The sequence below is a fragment of the Chrysemys picta genome, chromosome 4, assembly GCF_011386835.1.
Source record: "Chrysemys picta bellii isolate R12L10 chromosome 4, ASM1138683v2, whole genome shotgun sequence".
NCBI classification, from domain to species: Eukaryota; Metazoa; Chordata; order Testudines; family Emydidae; genus Chrysemys; species Chrysemys picta.
Genome location: NC_088794.1, coordinates 68,502,174 through 68,525,522, shown reverse-complemented (window position 1 = coordinate 68,525,522; position 23,349 = coordinate 68,502,174). Strand labels below are relative to the sequence as shown.

The 23,349-nt window shown below is 41.1% G+C and overlaps 1 protein-coding gene across 1 annotated transcript in view; it reads left to right on the top strand.

Moving 5' to 3' along the window:
• Nucleotides 1-8,977: 8,977 nt before the first annotated feature.
• Nucleotides 8,978-23,349, top strand: part of ANO3 (anoctamin 3) — a 390,311-nt gene continuing 375,939 nt past the window's right edge. Inside the window, exon 1 of the mRNA XM_065592543.1 lies at nt 8,978-9,055. Coding sequence (XP_065448615.1) covers nt 9,043-9,055 — 13 coding nt within the window. The 5' untranslated portion in view covers nt 8,978-9,042. The remainder of the gene's footprint in view (nt 9,056-23,349) is intronic.

Sequence of the window (23,349 nt, the reverse complement as noted above, 5' to 3'; positions counted from 1 at the left end):
TTATAATATGAAAATCCTTCAGTTTTCACGTTGAGTTATTAAGGGGAAAATAATGTGTACAAACTGTAGTGAACCTAAAAGATTTTGGATTTTAAATGTTTACAAGTTTATGTATTAGCTCTTTAGTCTAATATATTGATATAAGGAGATGCTGCATCTAAATTCATAAACACTCTTTACATAGCCCAAATGGATGAAATAATTTAATAATGCCCCGTACACATTTTTGGCTAGGAAAATGGATAGCAAAATGATCCTACAAAAGTCAAGAGTAAAACTCATGCAATAATCATTAATTAGTATATAAATACTTTAATATTGTAGAAACAGTCTATTGATTCAGATCAACTTCTTTTCTTTACCTGTTTCATGGTAAAATTTCCCCAAGGAGATTTCCCCCTAAATAAGAGGGGAAGGACTTATGCGTGGGGCTGAAAACCAATTCTAAGTAGCCACATCTTAAAGGATTTAAAATTAAATCCTGAGCAATATGTGAGAGAGACTGGTGGGTGTGGTGTATGTCAAGGAACCATGCAGATGAATTCTGGGCAGAAACAATCCAGGTTTAAGGCACTTGGCACTGTATAGCTGTGACTCTGCTCCCATTTAAGCTCCATGACAAAGGCTGTCTATGCTAGCACTTTCCATTGATTTCTATAGGAACAAAATCAGACCCCAAAACAGTAGCCAAAGACATGCCAAAAGCTTTGCAGACATCTGCAGTGAATTGCACTTATGAAGTTCAGTGGCTTTGTTGGGGGGTGGGGGGAAACTATTAGTTATGATGCCTGACAACACTGTTCATCACTTGTGTCTTCTGCCAAAGTATTGCAATTATCAGCTTCTGTTCAAGACAAGCTAATGAGAAGGGTTAAACAGCGAGAGAGATGCCTTTGCTTTGTAGAGAGGGTTGGGAAGCTTGCACAGGATCTGTCTCCATTGCATCTGGTGAAGATTAGCACTGTTTGCTGAAGTCCTCCAGAGAAATAATCTGAAGTATAAAATAAACCAACATGAAGCTTATGTTTTTATACAGAGCAATATGTGATCACTTGCCTGTGCAATGCTATGCATAACTAAAATTGAATCAATATACATAAAAAAGAGAGTGGTGGAGCAGAGAGGGAGTGAGCTAAATTTTTTGATATCTTCATGATAGGAGTTTCAATTAGGGCTGTCAAGCAATTAAAAATTAATTGTGATTAATCGCACAGTTAAACAATTTAAATATTTTTGGATGTTTTCTACATTTTCAAATATATTTCAATTATAACACAATACAAAGTGTACAATGCTCACTTTATATTTATTTTTGATTACAAGTATTTGCATTGTAAAAAAACTAAAATAGTATTTTTCAATTCACCTAATACAAGTACCAAGTACTGTAGTGCAATCTCTTTATCATGAAAGTTTAACTTACAAATGTAGAATTAGGTATAAAAAACTGCATTCAAAAATAAAACAATGTACAATTTTAGAGCCTGCAAGTCCACTCAGTCCTATTTCTTGTTCAGCCAATTGCTCAGACAAACAAGTTTATTTACATTTGCAGGAGATAATGCAACCCGCTTCTCGTTCACAATATCACCTGAAAGTGAGAACAGGGTTCTCGTGGCACGATTGTAGCTGGCTTGCAAGATATTTGTGTGCCAGATAGGGTGACCAGACAGCAAGTGTAAAAAATCAGGAAGGGAGTGGGAGGGTAATAGGAGCCTATATAAGAAAAAGACCCAAAAATCCGGACTGTCCCTATAAAATTGAGACATCTGGTCACCATAGTGCCAGATGTACTAAAGATTCATATGTCCCTTCATGCTTCAACCACCATTCCAGGGGACATGCATCCATGCTGATGGTGGGTTCTGCTCAATAACAATCCAAAGCAGTGTGGACCGATGCATGTTCATTTTAATTATCTGAGTCAGATGTAGGGTTGCCAACTTTCTAATTGCACAAAACCAAATGGCCCTGCCCCAAGGCCCTGCCCCTACTCTTCTCCAAGGCCCTGCCCTCGCTCGCTCCATTCACCCTCCCCACATTGCTCATGCTCCCCACCTGGGGGAGGGGAGGGGTGCAGGACGGAGGGTGAGGGCTCTGGCGGTGGGTGCAGGCTCTGAGGTTGTGGTGTGGGAGAGGGCTCCAGGCTGGGGTAGGGATGTGGGGGTATGGGTTTTGGGCTAGGGGTGCAGGCTCCAGGTGGGGCCAGAAATGTGGGATTCAGAGTATGGGAGATGGCTCTGGGCTGGGGCAAGGGGTTGGGGTGAGGGGTGAGGATGCCCATTGGGGGGGGCTCCTGGCTGAGGCCAGGGATGGGGAGCAGGAGAGGGTCTGGGCTGAGGCCAGAAATGAGGGGTTCAGGGAGCAGGAGAGGTCTCTGCGCTGAGGCAGGGGTTTGGAGTGCAGAGGGGTGAGAACTCCAGCTGGGGTGGGACCATGGATGAGGGGTTTGGGTGCAAGAGGGGGCTCGGGGATGGAACAATGAGGGGAGTACGGGCTCCAGCTTGGGCTGTAGGTGCAGGGCAGCGGTTTGGGTGCGGGAGAGGGTGAGGGGTCCCGGTGGTGCTTACACAGAGCTAGGGCAGGCAGGGGGACATACAATTCTTCCCCAAGGAGTTCAGTCACAAATTTAATTAACACATTATTATTTTTTAACAAGCGTCGTCAGGATGAAAGCATGTCCTCTGGATGGCAGCCGCAGCATGAAGGCACATATGAATGTTTAGCATATCTGGCATGTAAATACCTTGCAATGCCAGCTACAAAAGTGCCATGCAAATGCCTGTTGTCACTTTCTGGTGACACTGTAAATAAGAAGAGGGCAGCGTTATCGCCTGTAAATGTAAACAAACTTGTTTGTCTTAGCGATTGGCTGAACAAGAAGTAGGACTGGTTGGACTTGTAGGCTCTGAAGTTTTACATTGTTTTGTTTTTGAGTACAGTTAGTTAGCAAAATCTGCATTTGTAAATTTCACCTTCATGACAGAGATTGCACTACAGTACTTGTCTGAGGTGAATTGAAAAATACTATCTTTTGTTTATCATTTTACATTGTAAATATTTGTAATAAAAATAATACTTTGATTTCAATTACAACACAGAATACAATATATATGAAAATGTAGAAAAAAAATCCAAAATATTTAATACATTTCAATTGGTATTCTATTGCTTAACAGTGAGATTAAAACTGAGATTAATAGCCATTAATCTTTTTGCGTTAACTGTGATTAATCAGCAGCCCTAGCTTCTACAAACGTACGTATCTTGTGATCAACACTAAAAAGAGGTATTAACTTTAAACTAATTACTTGAAGGGTTTATATGTGGTCTGTTCCCAAAAATCACATTATGGGGATTGCACAAATGTTAATATAATTAGAGCTGGGCAAGAAACCGTTTTCTGGTACCAAGAAGCTTTCTGAGATTTCAAAAACCTTCTTGTTCTGCACTGGGATAAACCTAAGACCTTTCTTGAACATTCCCTAGCCCAGTGGGTAGGACACTCTCCTGCAATGTGGAAGACCCTTCTCCATTCCAGGCAGAGAAGGGAATTGTACACGAGTCTCCTATGACAGTAATGTAACTACTGAGCGAAAGGAATCCCCCCACCACAACCATCCCTCCTCTGGGCAGCTAGTCCACCGTGGCTTTTGTCAAAATGCCCAAAATTTACCTGAAAAATGTCAGGTAGAAATGAAATATTTCATTTAGAATTTTTTTCAAACTTTTGGTTCACTGAAAATTTGATTTTTTTTTTTTTTTTTGCTCAACTTGAAACTAAACTGTTCTTGATTATTTCAGAATTACCAGCAAACAAAAGAGTATTATTTGCATAGCTCTTCTCAGCACTTTGCAGGACTAAGACCTGGAACAGAGCTCCATACTTGTCTGAAGCAGAATGGATTAATCATTTAAGGTATACGTGTGTGACGGAACAACTGTCAAGATCTCTAAAAGATCGTGCTCTTCGGCTTAGTTCCATGAATATGCAGATCAACCTCAAGTGCATATAGCTATACACTATTTTTGTTTGTTGTTCATTTTCTGGAAGACATAGCCATCTGTTCTGTCCATGCTGTTGGCAAGTTTAGGCACATAATTTCCATTTGAGTGTAAGGTCCCTGCAAATATATAATGTTGATTTGCAAAATAATATTGTGTTTACCCCTCTTTTTGCTGCCTTTTGTTGTTTAATAATGGCCTCAAGGGCATTTAAAAAAAATCTGATTTATTTTTATACTATTGCAAGAACAGAGCAGTCAGGTCTTATCTTGCCTTTTTTTGCGGGAGGTCTCTAGAATCTAGGGAGCTCTCTCAGACCTTGGCTGAAGTGAGGGGCTGTCCAGCAAATCAAGGTTTTAAACAAACTAAAAATCCATTCCTCTCTGGATTTCTCAGATCTTTGTGATGCTGTAATTTCACTAATGCTGAAATCATTCATAAAGAATTCCAGCAAAAGGACAGTAGACAAGACTTGAGATTTCTAATGATAGAAAAACAAGCAGGGGAAAAATAGCCGGAAATTAAAGGGAGTTTCTCTGCATTTAGTTAAGTGAAATGGAAACTGACCCAGTGTGAATAAATGTTAAAACAGCATGATAGCTTTAACTAACTATTTCAAGGGAGTCACTATTAAGGTACTGCAGGGTACATTTTTAGAGCATGTCTGTTATAAGTGGATCTGATGGATAGATTTCATTAGCTGGGAGAAATAGAAGAGTATTTAAATCCCAGCCCAAGCACTTCCTTGGTCACTTGATACAAAATCAAGATAAGGAAGGGAATTTGCACCATTTGTCATTCTTGTAAAGGCTTCAGGCTGCATCATGAGGGTGAGCACTGATCAGATGTGGTGCTTAGGCATCAAGGAGAGAAGTCAGTGACAGCAGAACATGTACTCTATGTGTATAATTGTGTAGCAAAAAGGTGAAGCAGACAATAGGTCTGTTGCCTTTGTAAGCTAAGATCTAAGTGAGTTCTTAGACACACGCAGCCAGTGAAACACATTAGCCTTTTTCCATGGTCTTAGCTGTACCACACTACCGAAATAATATACAAGAGAGGAGTAAATAACTGAAACTTGCTGTCTGCTAAAAACTTCTCAAGGAAGGCAGAAAATTGGAAAGAGTACTGCCCCGTCCATCTTCCCTTTTAGGATTTATTGGTGGCAGATAGATATGCTAAAAGTAATGACAAAAGTTAAAAAAGGAAAAGAAATATATTGCCACAGGATTAGCTGTCCTACATGGCTGTGCTAATACAAAGGGAAGCTAGAGCAGTCTGACTGCCATGCATATTTGTCATTAGAATTTGTATCTAAGACCTCATGCTTCAAATGAAAATTCCATGTCTAAGCTTGCCAACAGCATGTACAGAAAAAAATGGCTATATTTTCCAGCAAAATAGGTGAGTTAACATGTAGGTTTAGGAATAACTTAAGAATTATTCATGTGCTTTGTCTCTCTTCCCTCCCCTTAAACAAATTGGGCACTAAAGTCCAGTCAATTTGTGGAAATTGCTGCTGTTCTAGGAGCTATAAAAATGGCAGTTTGGAATGAACTGTCAGATTTAGTAATCAGCACAGCTGACTAGGCTAGACATAGTTTTCTTACCTTTCCCCTTAACTGGGAAGCAATGGAATGAAAAATATTTCTAGAAGAGAGCCATTAAAGAAAGCATATATTAGCTACAGATCAGTGAGAAGAGAGCTTGGCTAGAAAATGAAATAAAAGGTCATTCCAAAAAGTGTGAAATTGAAGGATTAATCCTGCTGCCAGTGAAGTTCATAGGAGTTCTTCAGTTGATTATACTGGTAACAGGATTGGGTCCTAAAATGATACTGTTGCAAGGGATTTGGAGCCATACTGTATAAGGCTGCTGTGAGAGCTGTCCCCTGATCTCACAGGAAATAGATATCAAGCAGTGTTTTACACTTTTATGACGTTGTTCCTAACTAATTCCCCTTCTTTACCATTCACTTAGGGTGGGGTTGCCAACACTCCAGGATTGGCATGGAGTCTCCAGGAATTAAAGATTAATCTTTAATTACAGATTATGTCGGGGCGGGTAAACTTTTTGGCCTGAGGGCCACATCGGGTTTCGGAAATTGTATGGAAGGCCGGTTAGGGGAGGCTGTGCCTCCCCAAACAGCTAGGCATGGCCCGGCCCCCAACCCCATGCTTGACAGTCCCGCTGGGACCAATGCCCCATCCACCCCCCCCCCGCTCACTGTCCCCTGACCTTCCCCAGAACCCCCATCCCTGACTGCCCCCCAACACCCCATCCAACTCCCCCCTTTCCTTCCTGTCCCCCCAGGACCCATCCAACCACCCCTTTTCCCTGTCCCCTGACTGCCCCCGGAACCCCTGTTCCTGACTGTCCCCCAATGCCCCATCCAACCCCTCCTCCTTCCTGACTGTCCCCCCAGTACCCCTGCCCCATTCAACCCCCCTGTTCCCCACCCTCTGACCGCCCCGACCCCTATCCACACACCCACCCCCTGATCAGCCCCCCAAATTCCCCTGCCCTCTATCCAACCCCACCGCTCCCTGTCCCCTTACTGCGTTGCCTGGAGCATCGGTGGCTGGTGGCGCTACAGCCACACCGCCCAGAGCACCAGAACAGGCAGCCGCGCCTCCGGGCTGGAGCCAGCCATGCCACCGCGTAGCACAGAGCACCAAGTCAGGCTGCAGCTCTGCAGCTGTGCTGCCCCAGGAGCTCGCAGCCCCGCCGCCCAGAGCATTGTGCTGGTGGCAAGGTGAGCTGAGGCTGCAGGGGAGGGGGAATAGCCAGGGAGGGGCCGGGGGCTAGCCTCCCGGGCCAAGAGCTCAGGGGCCAGACAGGAGGGTCCCGAGGGCCGGATGTGGCCCACGGGCCATAGTTTGCCCACCGCTGGATTATGTCATGTGATGAAATCTCCAGGAATATATCCAATCAAAATTGGCTACCCTAACTTAGGGGTTTATTCAGCATCCATTGAAGTCGATGGAAAAGGTTCCCATTGACTTTGTACACGCTGGATTTGGCCCTCAAATGACAGGAATTACTTAAGATTTGAATAAATGGATTGTAGCAGCATATCCTAGTTTTCTCAGTACCTAGCCAAATCAGCACCAGATGAAGTGTTGCTCAGCTACTGAATTAAGATGAATCAATATAAAGCAGCTGTAAACTGCTTTAAGGGATTCTGCACAAGGGTTTGAACCAGTATAAATCAATGTTATAAACAGATCTTAGTTAGTGATACAACTTGTTTGTGTTTGATGAAGGCTTCATACTGTAGGGAATACAAGAATGTAGAGAGACAGTGTGGGGAGGGAGAGGGTTAAACTAAAGACATATTCTACAATCAGTAAATGTGTATCTAATTGTTTTTAGATCAATATTAAGGGGGGGGGAGATAAGCCTTTTACAGTATAAAGGATAGGAGTACTTGTGGCACCTTAGAGACTAACAAATTTATTAGAGCATAAGCTTTCGTGGACTACAGCCCACTTTGCTCTAATAAATTTGTTAGTCTCTAAGGTGCCACAAGTACTCCTGTTCTTTTTGCGGATACAGACTAACACGGCTGCTACCCTGAAACCTGTCAGTATAAAGGATGTTAGTCTGAATAGGCATTTCTGATATAGTTAAATGTACTGTTCCTGTGTCTGACAAGAGACGAGTACAAGCCCAGACAGTGTAATTCTCCAAAGGTTATAAAACTAAACATGCCAAAGAAAATAGAGGATTTACATGTGTTTTTTTCAATGTCAGTTTTTTTTGTAATGAGGGATGTCAAAAGAACACAAAGCAAAGCATAAATAAGAGGATCACTATATTCACCTATAGCACCATTGATATTGTTGATATTTGGCTTTGGTTATTTTCTTGCCAAGTGTCTAATATTTCTGAGGAGGAGAATCTGACCTGGCAGAGAGACGATGGTCTCTAAGTAAGGAAATACTGACTTTGGACTAAGTGATAGCTAGGGTGACTACAGGGTAAGTATGTAATGGGATGAGCTATTACTGCTGCCAATTCTAGTTGTATCCCTGCCTCTTTCATTTTATAAAGAAAACTCTCACTGCCTCTAGGAATACTTTCCCTGTCTCCTAACCCTTGATGTGTTTTCTCCCTTATTGTAACCTCCCATCCTCTGAACCTTCTTTTATTTTTCTTCACCTTGTATTTCTTCTCTGTGAACATTGTTGCATATGTTAAGCAGTAAAAAATGAATGACTAATTGAAATTGACAGATGTTAAATGGGACTCAGTATATGCAATTAGGGCCAGGTTTTCAAAAGACCTGTTCTCCCATTTTGATGGCTCAATTAAATGGTCAGCCTTTCAATAAATCTCAGCTGTGTTATCACTGGGAGTTGCTGGAGCACTTCTGAAAATCTGGCTCTTAACCTTTATTAAAAATTAAATAAAAGGAAAGAACTGTTAACCTCCTAATTCACATGTCACTTGTGCACATTTAATTGGATATTTTAATTCCCTCTGAAATTGCAATGTAAGTAACTGGTGGGTCACTGATTTCTGTGGGTGACAACTTAAGAAGAGAGATTCCTTCATCTGTTTTGGGCCAGCTGAAAACCAGTTAAAAATTGCTGCTGTTGCAGAACAGGAAGTACACTTTGGTTTCTTGGGAGACTTGACATCGATTCATTCTTGTCTTGTGGCTTTTCTGTTTTTAAAATTAAGTTATTTGGACAGAAAATGTGTTGATCTTTCTGTATGGAAAACAAGAATGTGTGCTCTTCCCATTCCTTACCAATGACTGCCTATCATGGGCTGTCCACTCCATGCAAGGCCCGAAGGGTTAAAATAGGCCAGTTCACATACACGCTGCACCTGCAGGAGAGCTGAGGCCTGCTAATGGTTGATGAAGCCCAACTGTGGGGGGGGAGGAAGCTAAAATAGGCTTATAAAGAGAGGAAGTTGGTGCTCAGAGAGGGCTTCAGGGAGGAGCTCTGCAGTCACTCCCTGAAGTGGAGAGGAGCTACAAGAAGGCATTCTAGGGGGAGAGGAAGCCTTGGGATCCTGCCTTGGATGGCTGATTCTGGTAAGAAGCTGAAAGGGGGAAGTAGTCATGGGGAGCAGAGGAAGCTCTAGTAGTAACCCAGAGTTGTGCAAAAAGTTAGCAAGAAGTCTAGGGAAGCAGCAACAGGGTCTGGGAGTTAGCAGGCCATAGTTGCTGGGTCCTTGGCCTGGAACCTGGAGTAATGGGTGGGCCTGGCTTCCCCTACTAGCTTCTGGAAAAGTGGCACAGGATCTGGCCCTGGAGTGGAAGTCTGGCCCTGGAGAGGGGCATGAGGACAGCTGATCCAATGATACCCAGAAGGGGAGGACTATAGAGTGACTTGGCTGCAGGGCTGAGTCACTGAGGGAGCACTTGTGAGTCCTGGAGAGTGAGGAGAGTCATAATGTGAGGAAGTGGGGGGGAGGGTGTCAGATCTGAATGGAGCTAATTTCCAGATGTGGCCATAAAGAGGCATCTAATAGTGAGTGAGCCACATGATGCTGCCCCAATAGAAAGTGGGTGCTGCTGATCACATGGGTTAGCATAATTTGAGCATAAACGAAGCAGCAAGATAAACTTGCTATTTAGCCATTCATATGCTTTGTGTGAGCTTGCACAGACACACAGGTATAGGCAGTACCATAGAAGTCATTGCAGTTGAAAAAATTGTTTGCTATTTTGTGAATAATATTTTTGGAGTACACCTTGGTGTTTTCCTATTCCAAAGAGGAAACAGCTTGCACAAGTCAGGAACTGTAACTTCAGTGACAATGAAAAAGTCATGATTTTGCCCATAAAAAAACTTTACCATATTCAAGGTGAGAACACTGTTATTGTTAGACCTTTGTAGCAAATTTGCAAATTCTCATGAATATTATCCACAGTTTCACAAGTGCTTTTTGAGTTTTTTCAAATTCTAAAACACACAGAGAAGGCCCAATTTTGGTGGGCCAGATTGTGCCATCAGGTTATAAGTAGAATTCCCCACAGACCTCAATGCAGAGTTCTTTTAAAAATGATAGTACAATATGGCCCAGATCTATTTGCAGTGAATTTTGTGAAATGTCACCAAGAATGAATGATGTGAAGCTGGAAAAAATAAAGTAAATTTCACCATATTTTTGCTTTCAATATAAAAATTTCAGCCAACTCTAATTTGCTCCTGGGCCCCAAATTCACTGGTTGGTTCACTTTTGGTTATTTATGAGGTAATTAATGCAGCATTGTGTGTCCACAGCAATTCATGGTTCAAATAATTGTCTGCAGGTTAGTAGCACCATGACATACACTTTTCACTAGCTAAAGTATTGTTTATTTCAAATTTTGACCACACCATAAAAAAGTTATGCAAATTATTCTCACATCCTCAGTTTATTCAATTTATTAATAAATAACATTATACTCTCTGTGTATCCCTGTTCAAATTTGTGGCACTACTAATATAGGAGCATATGGGAGGACAAGGAAACTTCTTATGCCAGCCAACGGGTAACAGCACAGCACAGGAAGCAGATTCCACAGTTATTTCCCCTACTGCACAAATGGATGGGAGGAAGCAGAACTGGGTGTGGGATGAGCTTCACACCTTCCCTAACCAATCTGATGGCAGGTGCAGCTGGGCTGGGTGATGGAGAAACATACATTGCACCCCATAGAGACCTGATGAGGCTTATCCCTTGGAGCAGCAGGGTAACTGAGCCTTGGCTGCTCCAGGGACAGCACAGCAATGTGCTGCTGCTTGTGTGGGCATATCCCAGTCATGAATGATCTAACCCTCTGAGATAATAGCTGTATATTGACTTACAGCAGTCCACCACTAACCTTGGTCTTTGTTATCGAACAAATCTATATAGTCTGATAAATATTGTGTTTTTTAACTTAAGAAATCACAAATGCGGCCCATACCAAACCATACACTGGACAACAGGAGATTAATGAGCTAATGTGGGCTCAGGTGGTTCTGCCCTATTGCACCTGTGAGAAGTGTTAGGGTTAGAGGGAGGAGCTTAAAAAGGAGAGCCAGAGATCAGTTGATGGCAAACCAGGGAGGAGAGCAAACCTTCAGCTCCTGAAGAGGGGGCTGACTGAAGGTGGGAAGTGACCACTGCCCGATGGCCCCTCCCTGAGCAAAAGGAGGGTTGGATGCTGACTCAAGTTGAGAGGGAACCATTCCTCTCTATTATCTGTGAACTCAATTTATGTTCATTGACTACTGGTTTGGTCCACTAACTACAGAGGAAAGGGAAAGATTTAAAACTGATCTGGTTGGAGGGCTAAGTCACAGGAAAAGGCTACACACTAGACACCTGGAGCGGCCGTCAGCTGGAGGATACCCAATGGGGAGGGAGCTGCTGTGCCACACCTGGCCAGAAGGAGGCACCTGTAGTGAGTCAACCTTTCACAAACCCCTGTCCTGTTGTAATTTAAATTGACAATAACATTTCAAATACAATGGAATGCTCTTCCTTGTATAAAATTAAATACTAATAAAATTCTACTCTCCAAAGCACGACACAACTTCTCTGACTCTCAATATACTCTCCCCCTCAATTGTTTGGAATTAAAAAAGGGTCTGTCAGCACCAGTGTGCTGGCAGACTTGATGTGAAGTCTGATTTCCATACCTGAGGGCCCTCTCAAAAAATATCTTGCTGGCAGCCCTCCCACATTTGAGTGCCTGCACTAATCTCAGCTGCTGTAGTATGATATTGGAAAATAGATGGTCTTTTGGGTAATTGAACAGTAGACTGTGATGAGTCTGAGGGCTGGCCTACATACAGTTTTTATTCACTAGTTTAGAAACAGATGTAGTTGGATCAGTGCAGCTCGCTAGTGTAGAAGGAATTATACTGGTATAAATCTAACATCTAGCTTACTTTGGTGATTTTACACCAATATAACTGGGCCCACATTAGGGGGGGGTTGAACTGATACAACTATAAGTGTTTTTAAACCAATGTATAAAAACTGTATGTAGACTAGCTCTCACTCTTCAATTCCAAATGCAGGTGAATTTAGTGAGGTGCTCTGCAATTTTAAATATCAACTAGGTATCCCCCTAGCCTAGTGCAGGAGACTCATAACTGTTAATGTATTTGTTTGTCATCCTTTTCTAACAGCTCATGTCTGTGCAATATAATAGGATTTACATTTGGGCAAAGATGTCTGTGGTAGCTTGGTGACTTTCCACCTAGGGAAAAACATTAACTTAGAATGTTCTCTTCTATCATGAGAACTTCTCTTAGGCACACTGGAGTTCCTTAATGAGTCTGTCATTTTCTTCATAATTTGACAGGTGTTTGTAGGCTAATTAATATGATATACAACAGTTTGTGCACCAGTGATGTGAAACATTAATGGTGTTGCTGAGAGATTATGAAATGTCATTAGCATGTCTTGCTAACATTACCAGGCATTATTTCCTATAGCTTGTGCAAACAGCTCTTCTGAACTCTCACAAGAAATCTTGTGGGGGCAAACTGACTGTAATTAATTACTATTGTTGGCCAAGTATTGTGCTAGACTTTAATAGAATCATAATGCTGTCTTGACCAGTTACTGTAACTATTTCTGTGTTTGAGGAAGAGATGGTCTTTTCTGTTGTAGATAGCTATCTTAGCCACAGTAGAAGACTCTAAAGAACTGGGTTAGGTTGCTGGGTCTCCGGGTTAAGTACCTAACTTCCTCCACAGACTTCCTGTGTGATTTTGGGCTAATCCCTTTTTAAAAGGGGACTGGATCCACAGATGATGTAAACTGACACAGCTCCACTAAAACTAAGTCTTTGAGGCATGAGCCAGGAAAGCCATTCATTCTCCTCTTGCTGATCTAGAAATTGGAAAAAAATTTCAAAGGTCAGGGTGGGTCAAATTAGGTAAAAAGGACATGGCTCTCTGGATTGCTAGGTTGTCCTAATGATCAATCTCCATCAATGCACTCAGTCATCTAGATTTTTCCAAAAGCAAATGTTATAACAAGACTGTGGTACCCAGTCACTGCTGTACCACTTTACTGAGTGGGTCCCTACCACTCTGCAGAAAGCCATGTTCAGTGTATGGTTTAAACACTAGGGTTTAGAAAGAACTGAGTCCCAGAAAACTGTGGGCTCACTAAAGGTACACGATCATCTGTGCAGAGGTTCTGTGCTTCTGTAGCTTGCCCACCCTTGCAGCTTCCTGCTGGTGTAACTTTTATTGCCGGGAACCACACACCCCCCCTTGCCCAAGGAGTCACTTTTAAAAGAGTGGTGTGGGTTTCTGTAGGAGAGAGCTTGGGCTATATTAACTTGCCTGTGGATTCCCCAACTCATCCTGCCTACCCCCCCACACCTGGAACATTGGTTATATGAAGGGCCTTCAGCAGAGGGCCCCAACTCCCAGCCTTGTGTCCCTCTCTGTGAGATGGGGGAGAATCTCACAAGGAGGAGGAAATCTTCTGCACATGTATCTTAGGAAGATGTTAAAACGATTTCTCCCCATTTCTGTCAATATTTTCTGCCAATATTTTAAAATTGGCTCTAGTGCCTGTATGGCAGGAGACTAAGTTCTCTGCAGAATTTCAGTTTTTGAGCAGAAATTCAAATACTGAAGTGTTCTGGTCAAAAGGTAAGTCTTCAATTTTGAAATGTTGCCATGATGCCTCGTGGGAGTTGTAGGTTGGGTGTCTCATGCTTCTGTTGTACTCTATAAGTAGGTTGGTCAGAATTCAATTTTTATTTTTAATATCAATGTTTACTTTTAAGCATATTTAAAAAAAGTGTTTTTAAATTTTCATAGTTGCAGTAAATTATGGAAGTGGGGTCAGACAATGTCTAATTTTCTTAAGTGAGAAATCGCTCTTTAAAAAATATCAAAATTGCACTTCAAAGTAAAATTACCTGCCAACAAAAGACATGGAAAAAGGAATCTCTGACAAAGAGGATAATGTTGGGAGGAGGTGGAAGGATGTGAAATAGTGTAGTCACAGTGAATAAGAGCAGTGCAGTTGAGAACGGTGCTAAGCATGTTTCTATTGTGAATACTTGTGACATGAGTGAAGATTAGAGAGAATTGAAGTTTGTCAATCATACTAGAGATGAAAGTAGCAGCAAAGCTACCCAAAGTGAAGATGTAATTAGTCCAGATTCTTGGGTGGTATTTTGGAAGGCCAGATGAGAGAGAAAATTTTTTATTTTTTTTAAAGAGAAACTAGTTATTATAAGATAGGCAAGAACAATCTCTTAATGGAGAGATTGCATTATGAAGCAACAGATGTTAGTAATGCAGCACATATGTTAATTATACTGAGACTTTTAACACTACTAAGAAAAATGTACTAAATTTTGAAAACTAATAGCTAGACCAAGTGCAATGTGACATCCCAGGCCATGTCTACACTAGCACGTATGTTGAAAATAATCACACTCCCTGCATGACAAGTTTTGCTGGCATAAGTGCTCGTGTGCACATCTCTGTGTCGGTGAGAGCCACTCATGCTGACTTAACTTCTGCCACTCGTTGAGCTGGTTTTATTATGTCGAAGGAAGAGCTCTCTCCTGTTGGCATAACGTGGCTACACAAGTAATCTTACAGTGGCACAACTGTCTCGGTACAGCTGAAAGCTTCTACTGAGACAATGTCTACACTTACATCTCTAATATTTAACTTACCAGGAGTCTTAAAACAGATATTGAATTACAGAATAAATAGTTAACTGACTATTTCACTCGCTCTCTCTGAAATCTCCTATGTGCCCACATTGTATCATTTATCATATTTGTAGAGAAATGCAAAAGAGGTCATTGTCTGCAGTAATTATGTCTACATCTAAATGTGTACAGTTTCTTGATGAGACTGCTATTTTCCTAAGGTAGAAACCAGCTCCAGTTGAATATACTGACATCAAAGTGCAGCTATACAACTTGAGAAATTCACCTAAGCTTATCATCTAAAACATCCATTTCTAAAACTGGAGCCAATGGCATCTTTCAGATGTGTCCTGAGTATCTTCCAGAGTTAAGACCAAAGTGGAAAAGTGTCTCAATGATCATCTGTTTCCTGTGAGAGTTGGTGATGCATCAGGTACAATGAGCTGGAAATCCAATATTCCTCAATGTATTTGTTCACTTCCCTGAGAGTCTCACTTGATACTTTATAGTGAGTTGCTTGGAGTTCTGTGCTGCTCTAGAGGATGACACTGGAGTAAATAAAATAAAATATATATTTAAAAAAATCAAACTCTTGGCATTTTTATAGCTTGAAAATCAGAAGGAGCTTATTGAATGTGAGCTTGTATCTGAAATGAGTGAGCAAAATTCTGTCCTCCAATGCCCTTAAATATAACTTTCACCTAGTTATTTGCTTGTAAATGGACTTATCAGAAACATTAAGTTATAGTAATATATGTATCAATGTGACCAAGAACAAGTATCTTATATGATAATATTTCCCTAGCTTGTGAGGATTAATTAGTTAATCTTTATTAGTGATTTGAAGGTGAAGTGTGCATGTATTTGCTTAGTGTTTTGTTCTATGGTCTTCCATTCAGCAAAGCCAAATGAAGTATCATAAATACTCCAATATATTTTTGGCTCCCAGATTAGAGTGGCAAAGATTGATTCAATGAAGTTTAAAAAAAAAATCACTAGTCCAAAGCAAACAATTTTTGTTGTTGTTGCTGAGACTTTCTTTTACACTTATAGAAACTCTGAGAAGCTTTAGGTTTTTTTTTTTTTTTTAGGTCTCTTTCTTTCAAATCCATGGTGGTTGAGGAAGGAGTTACTGTGGAAAAGGCATTTAGTTCTGCTAAGCACAATGAAAAATGCCTCAAGGCAATTTTCAATAAATATGCACAAGGATGCATAGCAGTTAGTTTTATGAGATTCTTGCCTCTACGCTATATAGCTTTGTGTTCCTGAAAGATGTTCCTTTTTAATGCAAATGAGATAACCCTAACTTTTAGCACAGAGCACTCACTTTTGTGTTTTTGCTTTGCTTTATACACTTCCAGTTCTCCATAGCTGCTGCTGTTGTACTCTACAGTATAACTGTGAAGAAAGCATGAGGCCCCAGTCCTGTAGGGTGCACAGCTCCCTCCATTCCCGCTCAAGCTGAGAACTCTCAGCACCTCACTGGAGGCTCCTCTGTGCTTCCTGAAAAGCAATATTGCTTTTTTCTCTTGCCCCTCTTTCTCCACACTTATGTACCATTAGGATTTATTTTAATTAACAGAGTATCAGCCACAAAATCCCTGCCTGATCTGTGCATCTTCCTATTTCACAGGTACCCTATAGAGTTTTTTTGTTTTTTTTCCCCATCCTGTTAAATTGAGTGTTGTATCTACACTTTTTATTTCAAATATAGTACTAGTAAAAAGCATCAGAAGGTTGGCAGCCTGCGGAGGCTGAAATTATCTAGTCTCGGACAGACAAAGAAGTGGGCCTGATTCTCCTCTCATTTAAACCAAATTTATGCTGGTGCATCTCCACTGATGTCCATGGAATTACTTCTGACATGCATCAGAGTAAATGAGAGGAGAATCGGGTCCAATGTTTGTACCAACTGCTCCACCAATGTGCTTGATGCATCTCTAGGGAGAGAAGTTCATTTTCCATACCCTTGGCCGTTCTAGCAAGCTGGCTAACAAAGGTGATTAGGGCCAAATAATGTGGTGGTAGCTCTGAGGGGTGAGCTAAACTGGGACCTGCCTTTCATAAATGTGGCTGAATAGACATTTGGTCTTAAGGTATTGTGCTCACTGCTGATCTGTGCTAGATTTGTGTCAGTCCCCTAGGTTTGTAGGGCTAAAGTTTAAGCTCCACTTGTACCCAGCCTCCACTTGGGTACATACAAAATTAAGCATACTACCCACACACACGCACAGTTGTAAACACTGGCATGTCCATTTTAAATGTCATAATTCCTATATATGCATAACTGGTAGAATTTTTAAACCAACAAAACCCCTTTGTACATTCACGGTGTCAGAACTGGTCACACAATGACCAGGGTCTGAAAATCCACATCTTGTATGTATATGGTTGTCTAGGGATGTGCCTTTCAGACTAATACAGGTATATGATGTGAACAGTATGAAGACAGTTTTGTCACCTAAACTGTACACCTACCACCATTGTTGCAGTTTCTTTAGTGGCTTTGTTTACTTTCAGTATTGTCATTCATTCATGCCTTGCTTGGGGCTTCTGGCAAAGCCACCATTGATCTGGTATGATTAGGTAGATTGACTTCTTTTATGAAAGCAAAAAAGAATGAATAATAAGGACCGATTAAGATGGATGATTGTTAATAACAACATTATTACATTACTATTATGTGGACCCAATTCTCCACTGTTACTCATATTTAATATCCACATCAATCAGCCTGCTTGCGAAATAAGGCATAGGTGCTGGAACTAGGAGTGCTGGAGGTGCTGCCACACACCCCAGTTTGAAGTAGTTTCCATTATATGCAGGGTTTACAATTTGGTTCAATGGCTCTCAGCACCCCCACTAAAAATTGTTCCGGCACCCCTGAAGTAAGGTGGTGGTGAATGTGAGTGAGGACCGTAGAATCTGGCCCAAAATTACTTGAAAGTATTTGTATTATTATTGCTGTAAGCTGTTATGGAATAAGAGGGAATGTTCTCTCATGGATTGGTAACTGGTTAAAAGATAGGAAACAAAGGGTAGGAATAAATGGTCCGTTTTCAGAATGGAGAGAGGTAAATAGTGGTGTCACCCAAGGATCTGTACTGGGACCAGTCCTGTTCAACATATTCATAAATGATCTGGAAAAAGGGGTAAACAGTGAGGTGGCAAATTTTGCCGATGATACAAAACTACTCAAGATAGTTAAGTCCCAGGCAGACTGTGAAGAGCCGCAAAAGGATTTCACAAAACTGTCTGACAGGGCAACAATATGGCAGATGAAATTCAATGTTGATAAATGCAAAGCAATGGACACTGGAAAACATAATCAAAATAATGGGGTCTAAATTAGCTGTTACCACTCAAGAGATTTTGGAGTCATTGCGGATAGTTCTCTGAAAACATCCACTCAATGTGCAGTGGCAGTCAAAAAAGCGAACAGAATGTTGGGTATCATTCAGAAGGGGATAGATATGACAGAAAATATCATCCTGCCTCTATATAAATACATAATACGCCCACATCTTGAATACTACATGCAGATATGGTCGCCCTATCTCAAAGATATATTGGAATTGGAAAAGGTTCAGAAAAGGGCCACAAAAATGATTAGGGGTATGGAATGGCTTCCATATGAGAAGCAATTAATAAGACTGGGACTTTTCAGCTTGGAAAAGAAACGGCTAAGGGGAGATATAATAGAGGTCTATAAAATCATGACTGTTGGAGAAAGTAAAAAATTAAGTGTTATTTACTCCTTCTCGTAACACAAGAACTAGGGGTCACCAAATGAAATTAATAGGCAGCAGGTTTAAAACAAACGGAAGTATTTTTTTTTCACAGTCAATCTCTGGAACTCTTTGCCAGAGGAAGTTGTGAAGATCAAGAATATAACAGGGTTCAAAAAAGAACTAGATGAATTCATGGAGGATAGGTCCATCAATGGCTATTAGGCAGGATGGGTAGGGTGTCCTTAGCCTCTGTTTGCCAGAAGCTGGGAATGGGTGACAGGGGATGGATCACTTGATTACATGTTCTGTTCATTCCCTCTGGGGCACCTGGTATTGGCCACTGTCGGTAGACAGGATACTGGGCTAGATGGTCCTTTGGTCTGACCCAGTAGGGTGGTTCTTATGCACGTAAGAGCCCTAGTCGTGGACCAGGGCTTCATTGTGCCAAGTGCTACACAAACACAGGACAAAGACAGCTCCTGCCCCAAGGAGATGACAGTTGAAATGTGAGTCAAGAAACAACAGATGGATACAAACAGATGGGGGAGCACAAGAAAACAAATATACAATATTGGTGATAGGCAATGGTCACAGTGCACTAGCAGCCTAACTATTGCCATGTTGTCTGTAGGCATCACAATCTTGTATCATTGAAATGTGCGTCAAAACTCCCACTGATTTTATTGGTGAGGGTGAGAATTTATAGATGTTTTATCCAAAGGATCTGGAGCAAAAAGAAGCTCATACCATGAAATCACTAAATATTTCAGTCTTCTTAGATAGAGAAAATGGACATCATCTGAAACAAATGCTTGGCTTGGAAGATGACACTTCATTCTTCGGCTATGCAAACATTCTCTTACTAAGATCCTTGTAAAATTGTTTTATATTTTAAGATTGTTGGGGTCTTTTAAACCTGTTGGTATTGGATCACTGTAATGCAATCCAGTTAACCAATACCAGTTTAGTGAGTAATGCCTTATCAGATCAAAGCTGATGATATATTAGTTGTTCATTGTCTGAACAATGGCAGCATGATGATGTATTACAACCTGATTCAGTGTCAAACTGCAGGAACATGTTCAGGCTGTGCAAGGTTTTTAAGTACAACAAATTAATATTAGCTTTATTATACTTGGATTAAAAACTGAGGGGGAGAGGGAATTTATCAGATGGGGGGCTCCTAAAAACTTTAATTTAAACAACTTTCTGAATTACATTAGCCTCATCAAACCAAGAATGGATTGGTTAAATATAAGATTCCTCTCTTTAAAAGGACCCCATCATGGTCCATGTAAAGGCATGAGGAAAAAAAATGATCCTTAGGAAATAAAGTAGTGGTTTTATAATGTTGTTGTTCAGTCAGTTACCTATACCATTCTGTTTGCTGACTTGCTAGATGGTTTACTGAGATAGGAAGGCTGATGTCTAAAGGCCCTATTCAATTTTTTGTCCTTGTTCACTGAATTGATATTTTTTTTCTGAAAGTAATTACCACTGACTGAATTCTGAAATCCATGAGCAGTGATGTCGGAACACTTTTATAGTGGGGGAGCTGAAAGCCATTGAACAAAACTGTAAACCCTGTATATGATGAAAGCTCCCAGCACCCCGTCCATAAGTTTTGCCTCAGCCAGGACTAAATAAAAATTGTGGAAGCATTTTGGGATTTGGCCTGATATTTATTCTATTTATCTTCAGTAGCTCTCACAATGTGATAGGCATTTTACCTGCCATGCCCTGGAGCTCAGACTCCTATAATAGGCAAAAGAAGCAGGCAGGGGGGTGACAAATAGAAGAGAGAGGTACAGGATTCAGAGTAGCAGCCGTGTTAGTCTGTATCTGCAAAAAGAACAGGAGTACTTGTGGCACCTTAGAGACTTACAAATTTATTAGAGCATAAGCTTTCGTGGACTACAGCCAACTTCTTCGGATGCATATAGAGTGGAATAAATATTGAGGAGATATATATACACACATACAGAGAGCATAAACAGGTGGGGGTTGTCTTACCAACTCTGAGAGGCCAATTAAGTAAGAGGAAAAAAAACTTTTGAAGTGATAATCAAGCTAGCCCAGTACAGACAGTTTGATAAGAAGTGTGAGAATACTTACAAGGGGAGATAGATTCAATGTTTGGCTCAGCCATTCCCAGTCCTTATTCAATCCTGAGTTGATTGTGTCTACTTTGCATATCAATTCCAGCTCAGCAGTCTCTCGTTGGAGTCTGTTTTTGAAGTTTTTCTGTTGTAAGATAGCCACCTGCAGGTCTGACATGGAATGACCAGACAGATTAAAGTGTTCTCCCACTGGTTTTTGAGTATTATGATTCCTGATGTCAGATTTGTGTCCATTAATTCTTTTGCTTAGAGACTGTCCGGTTTGGCCAATGTACATGGCAGAGGGGCATTGTTGGCACATGATGGCATATATCACATTGGTAGATGTGCACATGAACGAGCCCCTGATGGCTGATGTGATTAGGTCCTATGATGATGTCACTTGAATAGATATGTGGACAGAGTTGGCATCGGGCTTTGTTACAAGGATAGGTTCCTGGGTCAGTGTTTTTGTTCAGTGATGTGTGGTTGCTGGTGAGTATTTGCTTTAGGTTGGAGGGTTGTCTGTAAGCGAGGACAGGTCTGTCTCCCAAGATCTGTGAGAGTAAAGGATCATCTTTCAGGATAGGTTGTCGATCTCTGATGCGCTGGAGAGGTTTTAGTTGGGGCTGAAGGTGACAGCTAGTGGTGTTCTGTTATTTTCTTTGGGCCTGCCTTGAAGGGGGTGACTTCTGGGTACTCGTCTGGCTCTGTCAATCTGTTTTTTCACTTCAGCAGCTGGGTATTGTAGTTTTAAGAATGCTTGATAGAGATCTTGTAGGTGCTTGTCTGTATCTGAGGGATTGGAGCAAATGCGGTTATATCTTAGAGCTTGGCTGTAGACAATGGATCGTGTGGTGTCCTGGATGGAAGCTGGAGGCATGTAGGTAAGTGTAGTGGTCAGTAGGTTTCCAGTATAGGGTGGTATTTATGTGACCATCGCTTATTAGCACAGTAGCGTCCAGGAAATGGATCGCTTGTGTGGATTGATCTAGGCTGAGGTTGATGGTGGGATGGAAATTATTGAAATCATGGTGGAATTCCTCAAGGGCTTCTTTTCCATGGGTCCACATGATGATGTCATCAATGTAGCGCAAGTAAAGTAGGGGCGTTAGGGGATGAGAGCTAAGGAAGCGTTGTTCTAAGTCAGACATAAAAATGTTGGCATATTGTGGGGCCATGAGGGTACCCATAGCAGTGCCGCTGACTTGAAGGTATATATTGTCCCCAAATGTGAAATAGTTGTGGGTGAGGACAAAATCACAAAGTTCAGCCACCAGGTTAGCTGTGACATTATTGGGGATACTGTTCCTGATAGCTTGTAGTCCATCTTTGTGTGGAATATTGGTGTAGAGGGCTTCTACGTCCATAGTGGCCAGGATGGTGTTTTCTGGAAGATCACCGATGGATTGTAGTTTCCTCAGGAAGTCAGTGGTGTCTCGAAGATAGCTGGGAGTGCTGGTAGCGTAGGGTCTGAGGAGAGAGTCCACATAACCAGACAAGCCTGATGTTAGGGTGCCAATGCCTGAGATGATGGGGCGTCCAGGATTTCCAGGTTTATGGATCTTGGGTAGCAAATAAAAGTACAGTAGATAAAGTAGAGGTACAGGAGTACAACAAAGGGGGAAGTTAGATGGTGACAACCAATGTCTTGTTAAATTGATGTTTGGCAAAAGTGGTGTTTGATATTCCATATAGATTTACCCTTTAGCCTTGCTGTTTATGTTTGATATTCAAAAGAATTTGGCTCTTCTTGTGACACTTATGGTTCTATAAATAATAAAGAGCTCAACACCTAATGTGCTGAATAGTTCTGAAAATCTGGTAATTGATTTTGGGGCTTTTGAAACCCCACCCCTTGCAAAGTGCCTTTCTTCTGTACCTTCCCACTCTATGCACCTTCTCGCAGTAGCTGCTATCATAATGTATGTGATAGCTAGAGAGGAAGGAGGAGCTAGTGGTATGGGATTCAATTCCCTGCTCCAACTCATGGGTCCTGTGCACAACTCAGTTCTAACAACATTTTCAAAAGTGACTTGGGTTCCTGAGTGTCTGAGGCATTTCTAAAAATGGGACTAAGTGCCAAACTGACTTAGGCACTTCTCAAAATTTTACCCTTAGCCTCTCTGCCTCAGTTCCCCATCTGTAAAATCGGTGTAATGGTACTTTTCCAGTGGCGCTGTGAGAATAAGTACATTAAAGATACTTGGATACTATAGTAACGGGTGCCGTTTAAGTACCTATAATGTTTTTCACAAGAGGGCAACTGCTCTTCTTCTAATAGAATGTGAAATAACATGAAAAGGAAAGGAAAAATGCTCAGTTGTCTACAGAAGAAAGCATTCTGAAAATTTAGTTCAATTAAATACATTGGTTTCAAAATTGTAGTCTCTAAATTGTTAGGCAATTCTGAAAGAAATCTGACTTCAGTTTTCATTTAACTAGTGATCTGTGCTCTCTTTAGTTGGGAATTTATTTAGTCCTAAAATGATTTGTTTGAAAAATGAAATTCATGCAATCCTGTGTATCTATCTAGTACTAAAAATGGGCTTTCCTTATTTGGAAATTTCTCACCATGAAAGCTTCAATATGGTGTAAATCTTGTCAAGGTTAATCTCTTTAATAAATTTGCATGATTTATATCTTTATCTTGAAGACATACTTGATCCACTTGAGTATTATCTATAGCACAAAAAAGACTAATTCTATTGGTTATAGGTATGAAAATAGACCTATGTTTATGTATTCTGTGTGCCAGAGATTGAATGTATGTCTATTAAATAAACATTAGTTGAAGGCTAAACTTAAAACTCTATCTGCAAAATTTGGGAAATTTACAACTGTTTCCCATTGTAATTTTAACTCTGCCCTCTTGTTTTAT